The 23,406-nt window shown below is 29.9% G+C and overlaps 1 protein-coding gene across 1 annotated transcript in view; it reads left to right on the forward strand.

Annotated features, from left to right (window-relative positions):
• The window catches only part of LOC142328065 (metabotropic glutamate receptor 1-like), a 589,241-nt gene that overhangs the window by 322,664 nt on the left and 243,171 nt on the right, over positions 1 to 23,406 (forward strand). Inside the window, exon 9 of the mRNA XM_075371535.1 lies at positions 3,333 to 3,465. Within this exon, the coding sequence (XP_075227650.1) occupies positions 3,333 to 3,465 (133 nt within the window). The remainder of the gene's footprint in view (positions 1 to 3,332; positions 3,466 to 23,406) is intronic.

Here is a 23,406-nt window from a genome sequence, read left to right on the forward strand (position 1 = left end):
GGGTGATTCAAAAAGAACTTTACAAGTTTAAAAGCATATACAAATTTATTTAGATGTCGTACAGATTCGGTTGAGGTCTCATTTCATAGAAAAAACCATCAATTTTTGATTCACGTAGTTCATTAGTACTGAATTCGGCCACCAGCGCTGTTAAAAATGGATACATTTACTGGTGCGGAAGTGTTTGCTGGTTGTTTTGGTTTCAAAATTTGCGGTCAACAGCTGCAGTTCAACGTAATTTTCGTAGAGAATACGGTAAGGAGTCTCCTAGTAGACATACAATTTACTCTTGGCACCAAACCTTCGTTGAGACAGGTTGTTCTGTTAAATATACAAAATCACCAGGACTCCCACACGTCTCTGAAGCTGCTGTGGAACAGCTCTTGAATTTCTTGAAAACTCGAGAAAGCTTTGCACGTAATCTGAAGAAATCAAATCGACGTTCGTCACGTGAGACTGTTTGGCGTGTGTTATGTAAACGATTGCACTTGAAGTTATAAAAATGAATCCTGGTTCAACACATTACAGATGACAAAGCTGCTCGGCTGTACGAAAATGACGGATAGAATTACAGACAATAATGCATTATTTAGACAATGTAATTTTTACTGATGAGTCAATGTTTTACATTATTGGCAAAGTGAACACTGATAACTGCTGAATATGGGTAACGAAAACCCTTATGAAACTTTGCAACACATTAGTGATAGCCCAAAGGTCTATGTTTTTTTTTGCCCTGAGCAAAAAAAGACTGTACGGCCCGATCTTCTTCCAGGAGGAAACCGTAAATGGTATCGGTTATCTGGACGTACTTCAAAATTTTTTAATTCCTCAGTTAGGGTTGATAACCAAGGTGGATGCCATTACTACCAGCAAGACAGGCTGTACCTCATTACCACCTAGAAGTCCAAGATCATCTTGATACTCGATTTCCAGGGTCGGGTGGAATGGTCGTGAAGGTCCAGTTGTGTAGCCACCTCGCTCCCCAGATTTAACCGCGCTAGATTTTTTCTTTTAGGGTTTCATTAAAGCTTGTTGATCTAGTTGAGGCTAAGACTAAATTATAGCCGCAGCTACAGGAGTATCGCCCGACGTTCTGGCTATAGTCTGGAGTGAAATCGACTTCAGGTGGAATACGTATCAGATTACAAAGTGAATGTTATGTTAAGTGTCAAATTTGATATGTTTTTCTATGAAATGAGACCTCAACCGAATCTGTAAGTTATATTAATCAATTTTTATATCCTTTTAAAGTTGTGAAGTCCTTTTTAAATCATCCGGTATTTCATTATTTAAATTTTTCTTAGAAGTATGAAGAAAAATACTTGTTTTCTTTTTTTTTCTTTTACTAAAGCAAATTTATCATATCAGCTTTAAAATACATTCATTACTTTTATAATATATACCTAAAATTACAATACAGATTTATAAATAATCCTAAAGAGAGGCAAAAATGACTGCTTATTTTGTACTTTGTAGTACATCTTCTTTTTTTTCTTTACTCGTTTACGCATGTGCTTATGGGTTGTGTCATGTCAACGTTTTATCAGTCGAAAATTGTTGTCAGAAAGAATAAAACTGATTTCAAAGATGATATACTAAAATAAATATCATACCCGTACACTCAGAAACAGTAGTTATTTAACGAAACAAAATTGATACTACGCTGAATATGTAAAATCATATTTTTAATTGATTTTTTACTTTTATTCATTGATTTTCTTGAATCAATTAATTAAATTGACTGATTTGAATGATTAAGATTATGAAGAATGAATAATTTTTTTGGGGTTGATATATAGAATATTAATTATATTTTAGATATTTTTCTAAAATCTATTACCATCAAATAGATTTAAAAAAAATGTGTTAAACAAAATAAAAACTGTTGATTTATTTAAAATATATATATATTTAAATGAAAATTTTTCAAAAAAATTAAAATAACAGTCTTAACCATCAACCTGAGGCTACCTAACAATAAGACCCCCGTTTTAAATTTTACTTCAGTCCAAGATTCTGACGTAGCAAGTCTCTCATTATACAGCATCCAACGTAATTACAGCGATAAATTATTGGATAAGCTATATTGGTCACTTGGTCTAACGTTACACATATATAATCCTTGTTTGCGATTGATTAACTTGGTGATAATTAATTATATTAAATTACACTACAAGTTCTATTTTACATCCGTATTAAATAAATAACTGTTTTGCGTTTAATTAAATAATAATTATTGTTTTTTTCTTATTGGCTTATAAGTATAATTAATAAACATATCTCAAAAAATGCCCTTCTATTACTGTATGTAAGACCCCTGATAATCATTGAGCAATTGAAATATTTTTATGGATATTTAATAAATTTACTATAAATTCATCAATTTAAAAAAAAAAAAATTATTTTTTAAAATGTAGGGTAAAATAAAATCTTTAAAACCCAAAACAAAATCTGATTATTGATGAAAAGGTTATTGGCGTTAGAAAATTGGGCAATTTTTATGTTGTACTTCACAGTGTGGAGTTTTATTTGCACTCTAGCAGATGATATTTTACTTCATAACAAAAAAAGGAAGACATTTAGTACAGCGAAAATTAAATTTAGTGATCTGGGATTACATTCATTTTATATAACATATTACATACGTAGATCCATCATCTTGTCGTACGGAAATAATTTTATTATTAATTTATTTATTAAATTTCTCTTTCATTTATTTTATTTATCTATCTACTTTTTTTCATTTAATATATATTTTGATAAATATTTCTAAAGTTTTTTGTAAGTTAATTTAGACAAATTTTTTAATTCGGTTAAAATGATATAAACTTTAATCATTTTTAAAATGTTAAGTAAACTTTTGTATAATTATATTTTCCACTTACTAACATTCATTAATAGAAACTATGTTCAAGCGCTTTAGGAGATTACTACTTCATCCTCAGGAACAACAATAATACACTTTATAAATCTTTACTTCACATATCAATAATTTTAACGAAATAAATTTTTAAAATAAGTATAACAATCGATCGTCAAGGAGTTAAACTAAACTCAAATTATACGTCATGTGAGTAAAAAGGCCACAATTGTTATCTAAGTATCTTACTGACATGACGTTTAATTTGACTAAACTCCTTGAAAGAACATAATTTCTATTAATGAATGTTGGTAAGTGGAAGATATAATTATATAAATATTTATATTTTGTTATCAACAGACCATGCTTAATAAAATTAATGTTAAAGTAGTTAGAAGTTGTGATATTACTGTGTTACGTAAGTCTGCACTCACTGATATAATTATTAATTTAAATATTTTTTCAACAGAAAATGCAAGAGGGAGGCCAAGAAAAGAAATGTTGTTGGATGTGTATGGCTTGTAAAGATAATGAAATATTAACGGATGAAGAGACATGTACAGAATGCGAAATGGGTTTTTGGCCAAATGAAAATAAAACTGGTAAGTACTATTAGTATGTTGCTACAATATTCTTTTTCTTTTAGATTTTTATTAATTTTTATCGATTATATTGTTTTACAACAGAAAACATTCTAGATACATTTGATATCAGGATGTCCGATAAGTCCCTCACCGTAGGCGAAATCGCAGTATATGTACATTATATTCTCCGTTAAATTCCAGACATGATTGTCTGCCGAATTTCAGGAACTTTGACATACTACGGCCATAATGATTCTCTATGGCACGACATTCCTTCTCATTCCTCGTACGTAGGAGTGCCGCGTTGCGAATCTTTACACTGTACACCTGTAACTTAGATATCCGAGAATGAAAAGTCCATTAAATTCAAATCTGGCGACACCGAAGCCCATTCAACAGGTTCTCTGCGATAAATCCAATCTTCAGAAAAGGTTTCATCTAGCTAGTGTCGTACAGCGTTTGTGTAGTATGGTAAAGCTCCATCTTGCACAGAACTCTCCAATGATATCCAAAGTGAGCATCTTCCATCTCATTTTTTTTTTGAAGTACTTTTCGACGTCCTTCCTAAAAAAAAAGTACGGTCTAGTATATAGGATCATTCCAGATGCCACACTACATCACTACATTACCACCATGCTACATGGAAGGATCACCCCGATAAGGATTATTATCCAGTGACCAGTAACGCAGATTTTGTCTGTTGACTTCACCTTTCACGTAAAAATTAGTCTCATAGGAAAATAGTACAAGGATAAGAAGTCCGCATTCTTCTCAATCCTGTTCGAACGCGACCCACACTTTTCTATCCTACGATCAGGATCATCTCCTGATAAGTGTAACAGGAATTGGAGCTTGAGCGGTTGAAATTTTTCCTTCCTTAGAATATCGTGGATGGTGGATCTAGGAAGTTCAGTTCCAGGTTGTTTTCCTGGATTGACTTAAACCGACAAATAAATTTAAAAATAAAAATCAAGAAACAACCACAAAGAGGAATAATGCCCAAAAAATGTCTAGAGTAGTATAGAAGTTTCGGGCAATAATATTTTTGAAATTATTACCCTCGAATAAACAAGAGGATGAATTGGTTGTTGCTACGACAGGAAAATCCCTAACTCGAAAGTATAAATACTACCGAGAGCCAGCGAGTGGGACAGTGGGTGATAGTAGTCGAGCGAACGACGAAGAAGCGTTACGGGATTCCGTTTCGCGATATAAGTGCAACAGTATTCTATTCTGCGATTAATTACAAAATATTCGGCGAGTTCATTGTGAACAGGGGACGAACCATCGTTATTTTGTGACAGAAGTATAAATTAATTTCTTTTGTAAATATAAAGTAAATAACCCAAGTGTAAACTTTATTATTGATTTTACAATTGTAATCTCTCTGCAATAACCACTTCTTAATTTTCGTAAATTTTTATTATTTATTATATGTTTCATAGTAAGATCAGAATTATCGATTAAGACGTGGTTCTTAAACTTTTCCGGGTCGCGGCGCCTTTTTGCAATTAAATTTTTTCCATGGCATCCTACCCTAAGTAAAAATATGACTACTCGTAAAAGATAAAAATAAATAAAACTCGTTTATCTTCATTATTTTTTTTAGTTTATTAACATTAAATTAATAATTATAAATGCCTTGGTTTAATTAATTATGAAGCTTTTAGAATATTTCGCAGAGCCCCTGCGAAGAGGTCGCGGCTCCCCAGGGCGCCGCGGCGCACAGTTTGGGAATCACTGGATTAAGACAATATAATTTACTGATTATTTTAAGTAGTAGGATACCAAACATAAATAAATTGTATTTGTAAGAAATTTAACTGTGTAATCGTTCAATATCCTTTGTCAAATTGTAACACACAATAATATTACTCTAATATATATTAAGCGGAATTTCTTGAATACCACATGACATACTCGTACGTCTAAATTATATTTTCATATACAACTCCACAAAGAAAAATGATCTATAATTAGCAGTAACTAAACTTTCCGGAAACACATATTGCCAGTACTTTTATAATTTGTCGTTAAAATTTGTAAATGTTATAAAAAAAAGAAGATTTTTCATAATTTTTTTTTCCCACGAATCTTCATATATTTGCATAACTGTTTATTATATTTGTTAATTACAAAATATGCACTATATCAACTTTTTTTTTATTATGTTTTTTTATATACTACTGCTCTGATGAATCTTTTCCTACAATTTTCCTTGATACTTCTAGGCAAATGCTAAACAGTACATTTTATTAAACCATCACATAGCATACTTACCCAATTCTGATCTGATTTATGTGATATTAAAAAGCATGTATAAAATAACTGTTATACAACATTTAAATGAGTGTTTTTCTTTTCATATTTGAATTTTAAGGGGATTATATAAATACAAGATTCTACATATTAATTTAACATAGCAATATAAGATTCTAAATACGATACAAACCTAAAACATCTTATGGATATAATGTTAGTCTTATTGACGTATAAATTATTTTTTATTTCTTGATGACCGACTCATGAACGTCACAATTTTAATTTAGATATAATTATACAAATGAAATATGAATTATAAATTAACATTTTATCAGAAATCCCTGATAATGGAATAGTAACTCCGAAGGAAATACTTTTAAAATTGTTTGTAAGTGGAACTTTATTTATATAATTGTATTAATACCAACGGTGCCAAATTCTTAGAAAATTAAACTTCTTTATAAGATGTATATAATGTATGATTTTCATCCTCAGAGTTATATGTCGTCAGATGAAAGACTATATCGGACATCATTTAAAAAAAAAAATACTCACACCAAAGAAATAATTTTGGATACAACTTTTTAAAACATTGGAATTTAACAATAGAAATATCTTTTTTATACCTTCGAACGTGTTTGTTTTGTGATAAACTCGTACTATTCTGAATGTAATACCATAAGTAAACTTAAAATTTTTGTGTATCAAGAATTTATTGTGAAAGTGTACATGACAAGAGTAGTCATTTTAAAAAGGGAAGGTGGCGCATGTGCTAGATTCCTGTCTCTACTAAAAGGGTTTTCCCCGGTTAAATTAAATATTTAAATGTTGTAGATGATAACAGTGTATATAATGGTTCATAACAGCTGTGAATGTTGATTAAAAGTCATATATTTTTATTACTAACATATACTGCATTAAATACACTTTGTTCCATAAAATAAAATTCCATTGTTATTTATTACATCATCTTTCTTTCTTTATGTCTTCTGTTGTTATAAATTTAATTATAATAATATTATTACTCTAATATCCCGAATGTTTAAAACTATATTTGATACTTAAATTTTATTATTTTACTTAAAAATAGTGTGAACATCTAGTTGAGAAGTATTATTCATACAACAATGATTTATCTACGGATTAGATTGTAAAAAAATTGTTTAAAACCCATTTATAAAATTAAATTTCTTACAATCTAAAACTTGGTGAATGAATATTTTGATAGTAAAATCTTTTCTTCAGTATCTACCAGGAATTAGTAGATAAAATAAAATTGAAGAAATAAAAATAATTAGGTAATAAGTAAACATAATTTAAACGAAAAATGATGACTGAAGTAATACTTCTTAATTAACATTTTTTTATATACGAACTGTAGAAATACTACTTTTTCGGTGTTAATTTTTTGTGTAATTATTTTTTAATTTATTTATTTTTGGTAATATATTACTCGTAATTCCTTAGTATTTAATGATGATGATTGTTTAGTAATAGAAATGGCCATCCACTTAAAGATTTTAAGTAATATTATAATTTTTTTCAAAAGGTCTTTGAGTGTGTTCTTGTATTACAATTGAGTTTAATAACCTTTTAGCTTAGATTCTTTTTGTACTTAAAAATTAAACTTTTAAAGAAATCTGGAAAAAAATTACATTTTACGTAGTTTGAAACCAAGATACGATTGCATAATTATTCAATTATTTTAAAATGTACCTGATGTTTCCTTCTACAGGAAGGTATATCATTAAATGTTTCTGCTTTTATCTTTATTTAATAATAGGTGTTCCACGTTCACATTATAGTATTCTCGGTAAACCGACCGATTGCTTTCAAATTTGCAGGAGACATTCGTGTTATCTCCCATGAAGGTTAAGATATTAAAAATATTCATTATTTCTTCCCCCTCGCATGAGGGTGAAGTTGTGAATTAAAGATTCTCATTTAGAAAAAAAAATTAGTCGTTTTACTTCATTATTATATCCCCGCCACAGTAAGAAAGAAATAAGTTATACATTTTTGGTCGTCAAAGGTGTGTGTACTTTAGTTACCGTAGCTACTATTATTCTGTCTTCCATAATTTAGTTTCTTTTTCAGGTTTCTATAAAGACTGAATACTTTAATTAGAATTTATCAGTATTATTTTCACAACCAAGAAGATAAGAAACAGTTGGAGGTCCAGGGGACCGAGCCTTCTGGGTAGCCGGGAATGGCGAGCGAAGCGAACACTGTGGCCTTGGGGTAGGCTCCATTGCTCCAGGAGGTCCCGAGAAGCTCCTGAGTTGGCTTCGGGGTTTGCCTGGGCCGACGTGGATCCCAAGGGTCCAGGTTCTGGCTAGACGGGCCGACTAGACGTTTAATAAAATTATAACTTTAGTCGTCCCTGTGCGCGCATCACGTAAAAACTACTGGACAGATTTCAATAAAACTTTGCAAATTTATACCGTAGAGGCTAGGCCATTATCTCCCGTTAGAATTATCATGATATTCTTAATGGATGTAAAGGTATTCATTAAAGAAAAGAATTATCCTTTTACTTCATTATATTTCCGTTACCATAGTAAAAGAAAAAGATCTCCGAGATCAGATTTATATATTTTTAAATAATTTATTATACGATTTTTATTTAATTATTATTAGTTATGGTAAGCTTAAATTAACACATTTAGCCAATTTTTATTTGCTGTGATTGTCGATATTGAATTGTCAAAAGTTAAAATAATATACCTTTAAGAAACAGAAGTAACCTTTATTATTATTCAGTCCGCTAAAAAACTGAGATGAGAATATATCGATCCTTTGAAACAGATGAAGTGCGTGATTCTCGGTTAACTGTTGACCCAGCTACGTCCAGACTCGAGCTGCAATAAATTTGCAAATCGAATTGCAGTTAAAATCCTCACGATTTCATACTGATGTCGGTGTAGATCTACAATGGTCGCATAAAGATAGAAGCGGCTTTAGCTATATTGCACAGATTAAGTACGCAGATCATAAACATATGGGCGCCACGACAGAATTGTATTCGTTTTATCATGTTCAGAAATGGAAAGAGGTACCAAAAGGGATATGTTGTGCATTAGGAAAGGTACATTTATTTCCAATTCATGATCCGTCGAAAGTACTTGAATCACTGTTGAATGGAGACGACATCCGAAGTCCAAAGATTTTCTAAATAATATAAGAACCTATAACAGCGCCTTTCAAATGATCTCGTTTGATATTTTTTCAGTATTATTTTCAAAACCATGAGGATAACAAACTCAGCGGTGGTCCTGTAGGCTGCGCCTCCTGGCTAGGAGTTTATTTATAAGTTTTATATTATTTACTTGTGTTTTGTAAAATGCACCCTTGTCAGGATAAAATCAAACAAAAAAAAGAGATTAGCTAAAAATATTTAGCTAAGAAATGATAAGTTAAATAAAAAAAAAAAAAAAAAAAAAAAAAAAAAAATAGCAAAAATGTTGGTGAAAGCTATTTGTCTGAAAAACTATTTTTATGTATTTGTATGTTTTAATACTTTCTAAAGTGCAACCTGAATGAATAACTACTAAAAAGGTTTTGCTAAAAAAAATACGCAACCCTCTTCTGAAATCTTTTAACCAAAAAAGCTTATATATATATATATATACAGAAAATATTTATTGTTTCCTTAAATATATATATATAAGGGAGCAATAAATTTACTCGTTTTTTTAATTACTACTCACTGAAAAAACCGAAATTTGAAATTTTTTTTAAAGATTATTTGTTTTTTGTTGATACTGTTTAGTTATTATGAAAGGAAAATTTAGTGTTTATGTAGGGAAATTTTGTCAGTTTTGATTAAATTTGAAATTTTGATCATATTCAAAAGCGGATAGGATCATTATTGTGAAATCTTCGCGGATCCCTGAAGAATGTTTATTTGAAAATAGTAAAAAAATTTCAGAAAAGGGTCAACTGACAGATAAACTTATCAATGAAATTCAGGGCTACTATTGTGTTGCTATAACCAAAAAAAACACAACAGTACAAAAGACATGAAGCGTGTAATATGGGCTATTTATTTTCATAAAATTTCGACAGATGAAAACACTTCACATGGGGTTTGTCCAAGGAACATCATGGGCTATCATCGAATAAAACGTGCTGGTAAGGAATCAAAAATAGTTTATTAACATGTTTCTAAGAAAAACAGAAAACGTACTTGACCAGAATATAAGGATGATGAGGAAGAAAACCCAGACAATCCAGAATACGGTACTCGGATACATTGACCTGTAGTAAATGATTTTATCGTTTATCAAAAATTGCATGTTTTTTAAATAAAAGATCCATTTTCTCATGAACCGCTTAAAGTAGGAAAATTAAATTTTTACTGAGCGTTTGTGTATGCAAGACACAACTACTGAGTTTTTTTAAGCCCCGATGATTTATATTATCTAATATACATAACTTTTTGTGCAAAAAAATTAGCTTCAAAAAAATAGAAAAATTGAATAAAATTTGTAAGCGAAAAAATTTTTGTAGTAAAAGTATGAAAAAACTCCGTAGATAAAAAAGAAAAAAACTAAAAACAACTGTGCAAAATTTCCCTGCTGAATTCATATTGTGTTCTGAGATAATGAGTCTTAAAGTTAGAAAAATAACATTACCGAGATACAAGGTACCAGGTGCCTTTAATCAATGAATAATTGAAACGTAGTAAAATTTATTCCTAAAGTATATTTTATAATATTTACTTAGTTTAAATTTATAGTTTGTAAATATATTTTTTCTTTATTTATACATAAGATATGAGATATACAAAATTCATTCATGGCAATGTGTGTATATAGTACTGACAGTAAATATTTCAAAGAGAATTTTACAGAGACCATCGCTAACTTCCCTCTTCACTACTCTTTTACTTTGTGTTCAGTATTTGTGATGACGTAAGAAATGCAATATCACTGACATCAGTTTTGAACAGAGAAACCCTAAAGGGGCAATGGAATTCAAACTGTTTCAAAACCGAGAAACGTTTCTAATATTGATTTGTATTCTGTAGATATAGAGAAACATATATATATATATATATATATATATTCAAAGAGAGAAAGAGGTGCATTTTAAACAATTATTGGATGTTATTGGATGTTAGAATGAGTTATTGTGGTTTATTTAAGAGAGAAGGAAAACTTTTCCGATTTAAAAGCATTAACTTTGTTTATTTCACAATGAAATACTACAATTTTGTGTTACATTATATTATGCGATTCATTTCCAACATATAATTCAGTAATAGTACTCGAACATACATGTAAAACTACTAAATGTTTTTAAAAATGTGTATACGAGTAGATAAGGTTTGCACATTTATTCTCAGCGTTTCTATTGATTAATTTATTCCCTATTTTTAATTTAAATTTTTAACTTTTTAAGAGAGGAAATAAATAAGAAGTATTATTGTGTGTTAATATATTTAAAATCAATTAAAGAAGTATTTATTTGGTATTAACTAATTCTATAAGTTTAACCAGTCTCCGTAAACTGTACAGAAGAAAGTTACCATCAGATATTTTTACTTTTCATAAAAATCTATGAAAATGAATTTACTATCTACAGTTTTCTTTATCAGTAATTTAATTGTTTCGTAAAATTACCGAAATAAAAATTATACCTTACAATTAGTATCTAAAAAAAAAAAAAAAAAAAAAATTACTTATAAAATTAATTTATAATAAAGAACAAAGATAATGAGAACAAGATTTATAATGTACAAAGATTTATACGTGTATACACAAAAATTTTAATAATTAACACAAAATATTTATTACTTAACATTTATAGAATTAGATATCTCAAAGGGGAAAAAATTGGAAACTGACGCTACTACTACTATAATAAGCAGAAAAGGCTCAAATTAATAATGCTCCACAACGTGAAAATATAGTCATTGGTTATTCACTTTTTTTTTGTAGCCTTCGAGACCACCCCTAAGTATTGTTTCAGAGGATGAGATGAAGTGGCAATTTTTTAGCGTGTGAAAATGCCATGCCTGACCGGGATTCGAACCCCGAACTTCCAGATGAAAGCCGAGACGCTACCATTCGTGCCACAGAGGTCGGCACTTTATATTACTAATAACAACTTGATTTGTATTTAGATTCACATATATTATTATGAAAAAAAAAGTATTACATTATTCTACTTTAAAAGAAAAAAAAAGATTTTTTCACACTTTGAGTCCGAAAAACGATTTCAACATCAAAAAATTTAAGTTAACCATTCTTTTGAACAATGTTTAAATTCACACATTGTCTTAAATTTTATTAATAGAGTGTGGTAACGTTTTATAAATCTTAAGAGCGAAATTAAAAAAGATCCTGTTAAACATACCTCTTCTACGCTTGAGTAAACCATATTTGAGAGATGGATGCAAGAAAGGCATGGTGGGTACTGACACCTTTTTTCGTAAAACTGTTTATATTACTAATTTCACTTCCTTGTACGAAGTAAAGGAAGTATAAAAGCGAAAAATTTCGAATTTCATATTTCAACGGAAATATCCATTTTTACCAACCCTGAATCTATTTTGACTAGTTTCGGCGTGACGTCTGCACGTACGTAGATACGTATGTATAAGCTACCGGGTTGGTTTAGTGGTGAACGCGTCTTCCTAAATCAGCTGATTTGGAAGTCGAGAGTTACAGCGTTCAAGTCCTAGTTAAGCCAGCTATTTTTACACGGATTTTAATACTAGATAGTGGATACCGGTGTTCTTTGGTGGTTAGGTTTCAATTAACCACACATCTCAGGTATGGTCGAACTGAGAATGTACAAGACTACACTTCATTCACACTCATACATATCATCCTCATTCATCCTCTGAAGTATTATCTAAACGGTAGTTACCGGAGGCTAAACAGGAAAAAGAAAGAAAAGGTACGTATGTATGTATGTATGTATCTCGATTAACTCAAAAACGATAAGCTGTAGAATGTTGAAATTTTGGATTTAGGACTGTTGTAACATCTAGTTGTGCACCGTCCCTTTTGATTGCAATCGACTGGATCAAAAGTGACCAAAAAAGACCAACATCCAAAACATTTGGATTTTGGGCTTTTTCTTAACTGCAGTAATAAGCCAACAATTGAGAGCTTTTCAAGGATATATCATAAGTGGTACTTATTTTCATTGGTTCCAGAGTTATAGCCATTTAAGTTTTAATTATTTGTATCTTACAAGGGTTTGTATCTTACAAGGGTATCTTACAAGGGGTCTTACAAGGGCACATCGGTTCAAATCCGATTTCATTTCCTTTTTTTTAAACTTTTTTTAATGTAAATATATTAATTTATTAACAATTATTAATCTCTGATAGAAAAAAAAATCAGATGTTATTAGTGAAATAAAATTTTACGTACTTTTCGTTTTAATTCAAAAATTTTTACAAAGGTTAATAATTATTAGTAAATCAATATATTTAAATTTAAAAAAGTATATATGAATATAAATGGGGATTCGAACCGATGTGTGTATAGTTACGGATCCGACACGTTATCACTTACACCACATAAATACTCGAGCGACGAGAAACAAAATTAATTATAAACTAATATTAAATACTGATACAGACACCACAAAAAAATTGGATGCAATGTTGTGTCCACCACAATGCAATTATGTAACTGTCCACTTTATCAAAGAATTGGAGTAGGATATCTGATAACAGTAAATCAAAACGCTTTTGTATAAATTACCTTCATTATTTTGATGCGATAAATTTAGAAGTACTATATTGGTACTGCAGTTTTTTTTTTGTTTTTTTTTTTAATATTTGAAATGGGACTGTCATTCATAACTTTCTTTTGTGTGTTGTCTGGTTAGAAATGTTTTGTGATTATTTATTAAGTGAAAGCAATGATCTTGTAGAAAAGCCAGATAAAAAGAGCTCTATCAATTAAGAGTAATGGAAAATTATTAAAGAAATAAATTTAACCCTTATTTCCGTCAGGGCAGACAGGGTTTTTTTTCCTGTTTAGCCTCCGGGAATCACCGTAAGGTATTAGTTCAGAGGATGAATGAGGATGATATCTGTGAGTGTAAGTGAAGTGTAGACTTGTAAAGTCTAAGGTCGACCATTTCTGAGATGTTTGATTAATTGAAACCCAACCATCAAAGAATACCGATATCCACGATGTAGTATTCAAATCCTTATAAAAGTAACTAACTGCCTTTACTAGGATTTGAACGTTAGAACTCTCGACTTCGAAGTCTGCTGATTTGCGAAGATGCGTTCACTATTAGATCAACCCGGTGGGTCAGAGAGCAGACAGGATTAAGTTGCGAATTCCCCAGTGGCACAATTGGTTAGCGCGGTACTTATAAGAAAAGGGTTAAGTTAAACCAGCCGGATAGATAAAACTGTTAGCAAGAGATCAATCATGAATATAGATAATTGCTGCGCTAAAAATTGCCGCAAGCGTGCAAGTTTTAATGATCAAGTAACATAATTTAATAATTTTTATGAATTAGCAGATTACAGTAAACAAGATTTATTTTTAACAGTTGTGTAATTCAGAAGGAAAAGTAATCTGAAAAACTAGACTCCAGCAAAAAAATTAATTATTTGTGGAAATTCTCACTTTCCATGTTGTGGAGAAGAATTCTAGTTTATCGTAAATTTATTTTACGTATCTTCCAAATATTAGAAAAAAGACTTCACACTGTCCAAGAAAAATGTAAAGTAGTGATCATTAATTTTGATGATAAAGATGAATGCATGCCAAAAGGCCAAATGAAATTGAGTCTCGTAAATTGTCCACGATTGATGAGTATCTCCCACATGTAAGAGTTCCACTCAGTACCGGAAAATTTAAAAGGTTGTATTTCGAAAGCCCATCTCTTAATATAAAGGTTTTATTTGATGTGTTTAAGAGAGTACTACATCAAGAAAACTAAAAAGAGATTAAGAATCTCTTTTCTCTAAAAGTATCTGTCATACTTTAAGAATTTTCGTAATCAGACAGTTTTCACATTTAAAAAACCTTAAACAAATGTATGCAATATTTTTTATCAACAGAGAAGCAGTTTCAAAAAAATCCTGGAAACATTTCCTTTAAAAAACCATAACTCTGTTTTAGAAAAAGGTAACTGTTCATAAATCTTTGAAGAAAGAAATAATTTCTAATCGCAAGGAACCGGTTAGAATATTCCGGTATTAAAGTTCTAGTTGTAGAATTTGACTACCGCCAAAACTTGCCATTACCTAAGGTAAGTGTCAACTCGCAGTTTTGGAAGCGTTTATTATGGCTAAATATTTTCAAAGCGTACATTGCCACAATGACGGGTGTCCTATTATGTACTGCTATCCAGAAACAGCATAAAAAATATGCCAGGTACAGTGGCTTCGTGCTTGATTCACTTTGTAGGGGGAAAAAATGGTCACTTTTCTGAAATAGGGTTTTTGTCTGATGTTGGTGAACAAAATAATAAAATTACAATAGTTCGCTTTTGAGCATTTTTGGCTGGTTATTTTAGCTTAAAAATTACTCAAATCTTTTCAGTTCGTGGACATAGCAATGTTCAAAATGACCGCAAAATTTTACTCGTGTATATATATATATATATATAAAAACCAAAAAAAAAAACTGAAAATCTCAAAGTTTCTTACTGTTGTTGATTGTTTTAAGTTGTTCAAGCAATGGGGAGAGGCAATAAATCCATTTATACTTCCAAAACCCCTTGCAAAGGCCATATATTTTCTATGTAATCTTAGACTGAGTTACTATAGTGTTGGCAATGTCTTGACTTCATCAACTTATCTTGGTATCTATTTTCTATTCAATTTCTATAAAAAAGTGTTTCTTTTGATTAAAATTTCTTATTGCATCTGCCATGTTTAAAAAAAATTTATTAACGGCGCCAAAGAAATAGATATAAAAAGTTTATTCCCTTTGATGAAAGAAAAACATGTTTTGTGGTTCACTAAATTATTAGATAAAAAGAGTAACACAAGTAGTAACGATGCACAAAATGATTTGCAAACTGCATCAGAAACTAATGATATAATCGAAAGTGAAATAGAAAAGGTTTTAGATAACGAAGGTAAAGATACATTATCTCTGAGATTACACCTAACTTTTACCGCCCTCAAGATTATTTCAGTAACTATCTTATCAGAATAGAAGGCCGATAAAATTTAAGCCAATGACAACAGACATTCCTTTTATTATTTATAAAGATTAAATTTAGCTTTATAAATACAAAAATACTAAGAGGTAACATAATATATTAAGTTGAAAAAATAAAAGTAAAGTATGCTCTAAGAGTTGCTTATGTTAAATTAAACTTCTTTCGTAATAATAAATATTGATTTTGAAAATAACGAATTTGAATTAGTGATAAATATTATAAAAATATTTTAAATTTAACAATTACTGTTTTTTTTTTTTTTTTTTTTTTTTTTTTTTAATATACATTTCATTTTTAAGACTTTAGTTAAAACTTGTAACTTATGGTGTTATATTATAGATGTAATAATAATAATAATAATAAAGCTGCAATGCTTGGATTAAGAATAAATCGTGAACGTATTTATTTCTGTTTATAATATGCGTAATAAAAAGTTAAGTTATAAACCACTGTAAACGTTCAGTTTATACTTAATTTAACTTCAAAACGCATTGTTTTCTTCTTTTTTTAATTTAAAAATGACTATTTTAAAAATATTTTCTTTCATGCAATTTTTATCAAAATCTTAAAATTATTTGTACTTAGAAAAAAAAAAAATATATATATACTTTTCATTACTTACATACTTTTATGATTACAGCCAGCGAATAGATGTACTGGAAATTATGTTTAGTATATAGTAGTATTGTGTCTAGCTAAAGTGCGCGTTTTTACGAGACAGAAAAGTTTAAACTTGTTGAACTCATTTTGTATGACTTTGCTTTTCAATCTCAGAACATATCCTTCCTAAAGATCTAATTGATATTTGAAATTCGTTCTGTAAAAAGAATATGGAATCTGATATTAATATTTGTTTAAAACATTAATTACTTAGTTTTTGCCCTTTACCTTACTAAACTTTTGTACTAAAGTTAGTACTTTACTTTTTATTAATGTTTGTAGCACTTTAGAAATGTAAAGTGGAAATACGAAACCTTTTATTTACTATAAATAAAGATTTAAACCAAATAAAAATGTTATAAACCTTTTATCGATATAAATAAAAATGTAAATGTCGTTTGTTCAAAATCTTAAATCTCCGAAAGTTCTTCGATTGCTTTGAAATTTTGACACAACGTGGCATTCGAATACGCGCATGTTTTTATATAACTGCTAACATGCTTTTTTTTAAACAGCGCTTTCTGTTGGACGTAAAAGCAACACACGCTATAGTAAATATTTTACGATTTCATTTCAATATTTCCGATATGTGTGTTCGCCATAGACTAAAAAACTACTGGAGCTATTTACCCGCGGGGAAAAGGGAGAAAATGAAAATCGGAAAAGGGAAAATTTGAAAAAGGTAAAAGGGAAGAAGGGGAAATGGAAATAGGGGAAACGGGGAAAAGGAAAAACTGTAAAAGGAAATGGAAATGGGAAAGGAAAAAAATAAATCGGGAAAGAGGAATATGGGAAAGAAAAATGGGAGAAGGAATGGCGGAAATTTGGGAAAGAAAAAATAGGGGTAGGGGATATGGTAAAAACGAAAATGGGAAAAAGGAAAACGGGAAAAGGAAATGGTGAAAAGGGGAAGGGGGAAAGGAAAGGGAGAAAGATGAAAAAGGAGAAAGGGTAAAAGGGCGAAGAGGTAAAAGGGAAAAAGAGAAAGGTTAAATTTTGTGAATTTCTGTAATGTTCATTTTGTTAATGTTTTATCATACTTTCAATTGTGTTCATTTAATATATATATACTCAAATCTAGCAACAGCAAAGCATTTTTCCGGTACTACTACTTTATAAATAAATATACATGTATTTACGAATAAATGAAGGGTAAACATAATAATACACTTCTGGGTAGTTTAAAGGAAACTTCAAATTTTTTTTTGCTGTAAGCAACTGGACAATTAGTGGTGACTGAGCGAATTGGGAGCTTTCCCATGTATATATATATTTATTAATGATACACATATATATATATATATATATATATCATTACTAAATAATAACTTAAAATATACATTTAGACTGCTCTCCTCTTACTTAAGATAGTTTTGTTATTTTCTAGCTTATGTTACATTCTGCAAAAATGTTATAGGAACAAAGATTTACTCCTGTATATTTTAAAACAACTTATTTCGAAAATAGGATTTGGAGCCAGGGATCATCTTTATCTCTACCGTAAAATAGTTGTCTGGTAGTTTTTTTAATTTTAATTTCTGTAAAATTGTTACAGGAAAAGTTTACCATCGTCCTGTTAAATTGCGTGCAATTAACAACTCTTGACTAAAACACTTAAATAAAATAAATATCTATTTACTTATATTTTCTTGATAGCAAAAAAGCTATATTAAAAAGTTTATTAAAGAGTAAATGCATAAAAGTTGGCTCGTAGAAAGAACGTCGAAGAATAGTGTGTTAATAGAAAAGTTTCTTGCTCGGTTTTTTTTTTAATAATATCTTTTTCTAAGATGTTTTCTAATCGACTCGGTAAAAAAAGTTTTTCTTCTCCCTTCTGAGGAGCGATCTCTTTGTCAAAAAAATAAAATATAGTAAATTTTTTAGAGTATTTTAAGTTATTAAATTTTTTTATATAGCTTATCCCGAGGACGTAATTTCTAAAAACAAGTTATTGTTTCACTCAGAGGTGATCGGAGGTTCCTTTTGAAATAGTTTTTTTACAAATTTTAAATCGGGTTATTTTCTAGATATACGCTGTATATAATTGTTTTTTATAGGTTTTATAAAGTAATAAGTTTTTCTGGAATAAATTGTTTCAAACTTATTTTTTTATTACTTTTATTCGAGGCATAGGAAAGGTTCATATACAAACTTTTCTTTTTTTTAATTATTTAGCGTCCTTATAATATTTTATGCTGTTACACAATACAAAAAGCGTAGAAGCCCTGATCAAATTTAAGATAATATTTATTGTACGTGTTGTTTATGAAGAGAATAAAAAGTTCCGCAGTCAAGATCGTGAAATAGTGTATGGTGTATACGATTTTATGAAGGAAGAAGCTAAAAAGTTAGGAAAATTAGAAGATGATAAACCTTTAATTCTTAAATGTGAAGAAAAAACCGTTGCAGCTGCAGCTTGTGGGATTTCAAGACCGTAAGTTCAAAAACTCCAAAAAGAAAAGTAGGATCTTTTAAATTTACATTGCAGTAGCGGTCATTCAGCACACCCAGAAATTATAAGGAACATTTAAAACCAGTTAATGGATTAGACAATTTTGATCAAGGCTTTGTAAGACGAACAGTTAACGATTTTCATGCAAAACCTCATGAGCTACCTACATTAAATAAATTACGTGAAGAGCTTCAAAGGAGTAATAAATTTAAAGGTTGTAGAATAATACTAGCAGTTATCATGATAGAGTTAGGGTTTAAATGGTGTTAAAATGATAATAATAGGAAACTTTTGATTGAGAAAGAAGACATCCGGTGGAAGAGGATAGAATATTTAAGAAAAATTACCGATTTCAGAAAATAAAATTCTTCGATTGTTTATTTGGACGAATCATATAACATCCTATTTAATATTCATGTTTTAACATTCCATTTGACGACAAAATCGTGGTTGGATGACAGTGGGCAGGAGTAAAAGTGCCTATTTATAAAGGTGATCGGGTAATCGTGATCCGCGCTGGAGGAGAAATGCAATGTTAACTTGGAAAAAAATTCAAAAAACGGTGACCATCCCGACAGCGTCAACAACAATTTCATGAAGTGGGCATCTGAAAAATTAATTCCTGGTCTCCTCCCCCCCTCCGTAAGTGGTTGTTATCGATAATGCGTCATACCAGTTCACTTCTAGAGAAGCCTCCGAATTCAAATGATAGGAAAAATGGCATAATTAATCGATTAGAAAAACAACATACCGTTTAATAAAGCAACGTTAAAACCACAATTATATACCGTAATTAAATCACATAGAAATTCAAAAATAAAGTACCATTTTGATGAACCATTCAAAAAACACGGGCATCAGATTCTGCGACTTCCACCTTACTACCCCAATTAAAATCCGATCTAGTTGGTGTGGTTGGCTCTGAAAAATTATGTTGGTAGTAATAACACATCATTTTTAATGATGATAACACGTCAGATTTAAAAAAATTAGCTGTGGAAAAAATGAATGAAATGAAGAAGGATGATTGGATGTAAAAAAAACTGAAACAGCATTAAGAATATGAAACCCCTAATCGACGAAATGACGGATAAATTTTTCATACATCTAGACATTGGTAGTGAAGGTGACTTGCATAGTTACTGTGCAAGTTCACTATATAATGCAAATTTCAAGTACCTAAGTATTAATAATAATAATACAATTAACAATGAAAACAATCATACGAAAAAAAAGAATCTGAAAATTCGAAATAATAAAAAGTTCTAAACGTTATACAAAAAAAAAAAATAATATACCATAATAACTGCACATCTAATTTAGTGTAATTACGGATAAATAAATATACATTGAAGAAACACTATTTTTTATTTTCATTGTACGCATTATACGTAAATATCATTTACCAATACTGTACTAATCTCTGGAACGTAGGAATATTGAATTATGCTTTTGAAAAATAATTATAATATAGTCTTATTTTTTTATTTATCAAGTTTACTTAACAGAATGAACATTATATGCACTATACATGCACACGATCTACACACACACACACTCTCACGCCCGCGGAGGTTATAACAATGAAAAACGCATTTATATTAATGGGTTTCCCATTTAATATCGGTGAACGTCAAAATCCAATGCTTTATTACATTAGATCAGCAGACCTTGTTTATTTACGGTGATTATCATAGAAAAAACTATTGACGAAAAACTAGTAAATTGTTAAATAAAGAGACCCGTTCGTAAACCAGAAGGGGGAGACGTTCACTTGAAAATGCCATCGTAAAAAATGATTAATTATACTTATTTTTAAAATATATTATTTATGTATATATACAAAATTCTCTCTTTCTTTTCTGTTTAGCCTTCATATCAAAACCACCGTAAGGTATTACTTTAAAGGATGAATGAGGATGATATGTATGAAAGTATAGTCTTGTATAAGTATAGTCTTGATAAATGAAGTATAGTATTGTACAGTCAGGTCGAGCATTCCTGAAATGTGTGGTTAATTGAAACCATAAATACAAAATACTTCTGTTCAAGTATATGTGTACTTTGAAGCGGTAGTAATCAATGATATAAAATTATCAACAAAAAAATTTATCAGTTAATTCTAGAATGATAATACTTTTATCTGTCATGACCTAAAATTAAAAAGTGAGTGTACACATCTTCAGTTGTTATAATAGTTTTGTAGAAGTTTATAATTACAGATATGAGGAATTTATTTTACTACAAATGGTAATAAAATACAACTACAGAAATCTTCAATTTTTTTTTTTTTTAATTCAACTTATTCATTTAAATCTCTTTCTTAAGTCATTTCTATAAATCTAGAACGTCCTCTTTGAAGTTGTATAATCTGTTCCTTTGTAATTAAAATTAATAAATAGTTTTTTTTTACTTTTTTTACTCTTTTCAAGTTTTAGTTACTGATTTTGATATTTTATAAATAATTAAAGTGTAACTGTTTTTCAGTATGCTTATAAAGGTAAAATCATTTTTTTTTTTTTTTTTAATTAACAGCTGTAATATGAGTATAACATTTTAACATCAATAAATTTTTCATTGAAAGATTGATCGCGTTATGCATAAACTTTTTTTTTTACAGTATTGCATGACCACCTTTTAAAGCTCCATAGAATTTACTTTATTTTTTATTAAACTTGCAAGATGATTTGTTCGTCGCCCAAATTAAAACTTATGCTATAAAATGTTTAAAAAATGCACCCATTCCAACAAGTAAATTTTGAGTAATTTTTTAAAAATATTTCTTCGACTATTTGATATTTATTTCCATCTCTTGTTATCGTTTGATAAAGGAATAACAAAGTTATTAATATGTCGTTGTATTATGATTTTTCCTAATATGACATCTACTTGCATCTATCTCCGCTTGATGGTGATAGACGTGTATCGTGATCGTTGTGGTTTCTGAGGTCTTGTGTTATATATTTATACTTGTTGCTTGTGTCTATTTAAGCTGCAACTAGCTTAAAGGTATTGTTTAGGATTATAGATTTCAAATGATTTTTAGAAATTCGACAGGATAAATAAATTATCCTTAATTAAATTATCAATCATATATTACACATTTTAGTAATCTACTTATTTATATGATATACTAATTTTATTGTTTCATAAATTTTGATACTTGCGTATTTTTTTGTTTTATTTTTGAATTTATATTACTTTTTATTAGTTCTTTTATGATGACTGATGATGATTTTAATAACAGAAATGCACATACATTTTTAAAAAACCATTTTAAAATTGTTCTTTACTATTATTTTTCTTGATTTGTTCTAAAACCATTAATTATAGTTCAAATGAGCACCTGAGGAAACCTAAGTCTTTGAAATCCGATCATCTAAAAATAAATGTTTGTCAGTTCTTAGTCAATTTGTCTCTGCTCTTTTTGCACTCACACCACATTATAACAGCACATCCAATTTTACTGATACTTACTGAATCAAGTTACTGTAGATCTAGATAACGCTTTTGTTAAATTACATTTAGATTTACTTGATAATAATGTATACCATTGTCAGAAAACAAGTTATGACCCATGCAAAGCAAGAAATTTATCTGAAGATACCGAAGTAGCTAGAGATTTTGCGAGGATTAATTGTGGTTATGATCCGCAACTTAATTGAAAAACCGAAAGGGAATGGAACATAGTTGCTGGCTTTCTTAGATTCTTAGCCCTGTGGATGATGGCTGAAGAGGTGTGATGCTGTTATAAATGTATAAATATAGTAGCAACGCGGACGGTTAGGGGCCCACCTGGGTTTCTCCGTCGCCAAGATACGCATATTGGAATCCAGCCCCGATTGGATTAGATATTAGCTGTTATGGAGAACCTTTTGTTGGAGCTGCGGTGTGAGAGAGTGTAGGTATTGTTGTTCTCTCTCCCGAAAGCGGATCATAGTAGAAAGAGATAGGTTATGTTTTTATTAAAGGCTTATTAAAATTGTGAATTTGTTTCTTGATTTTTAAATAAATCAAGAGGACTTTGAGTAAATTGAATTGTGGGACATAATTGTCGTTGTTGCGATCAACACTTTGTATTGTTGATATGATGGTAGTATTTTTAGTGTTTGATCTGAATACATCGTCTAACTGAAGTTATATATAACGGAATCCGGCCTTCGTGGCGCGAGTGGTAGCGTCTCGGCCTTTCATCCGGAGGTCCCGGGTTCGAATCCCGGTCAGGCACGGCATTTTCACACACGCTAAAAATCATTCATCTCATCTTATGAAGCAATGTCTAACGATGGTTCCGGAAGTAATAAAAAATATAACAAGAGTTTTTGTGTGAAACCTTAGATGTTAGAGGAAGGCGCTAGGATCGCGCGTCAGCGAACCGGTTAATTTGATATTTGAGGGTTACAAGTTATGTTAGATGGTCGTAG

This window comes from Lycorma delicatula, chromosome 7, assembly GCF_047948215.1.
Source record: "Lycorma delicatula isolate Av1 chromosome 7, ASM4794821v1, whole genome shotgun sequence".
Lineage (NCBI taxonomy): Eukaryota > Metazoa > Arthropoda > Insecta > Hemiptera > Fulgoridae > Lycorma > Lycorma delicatula.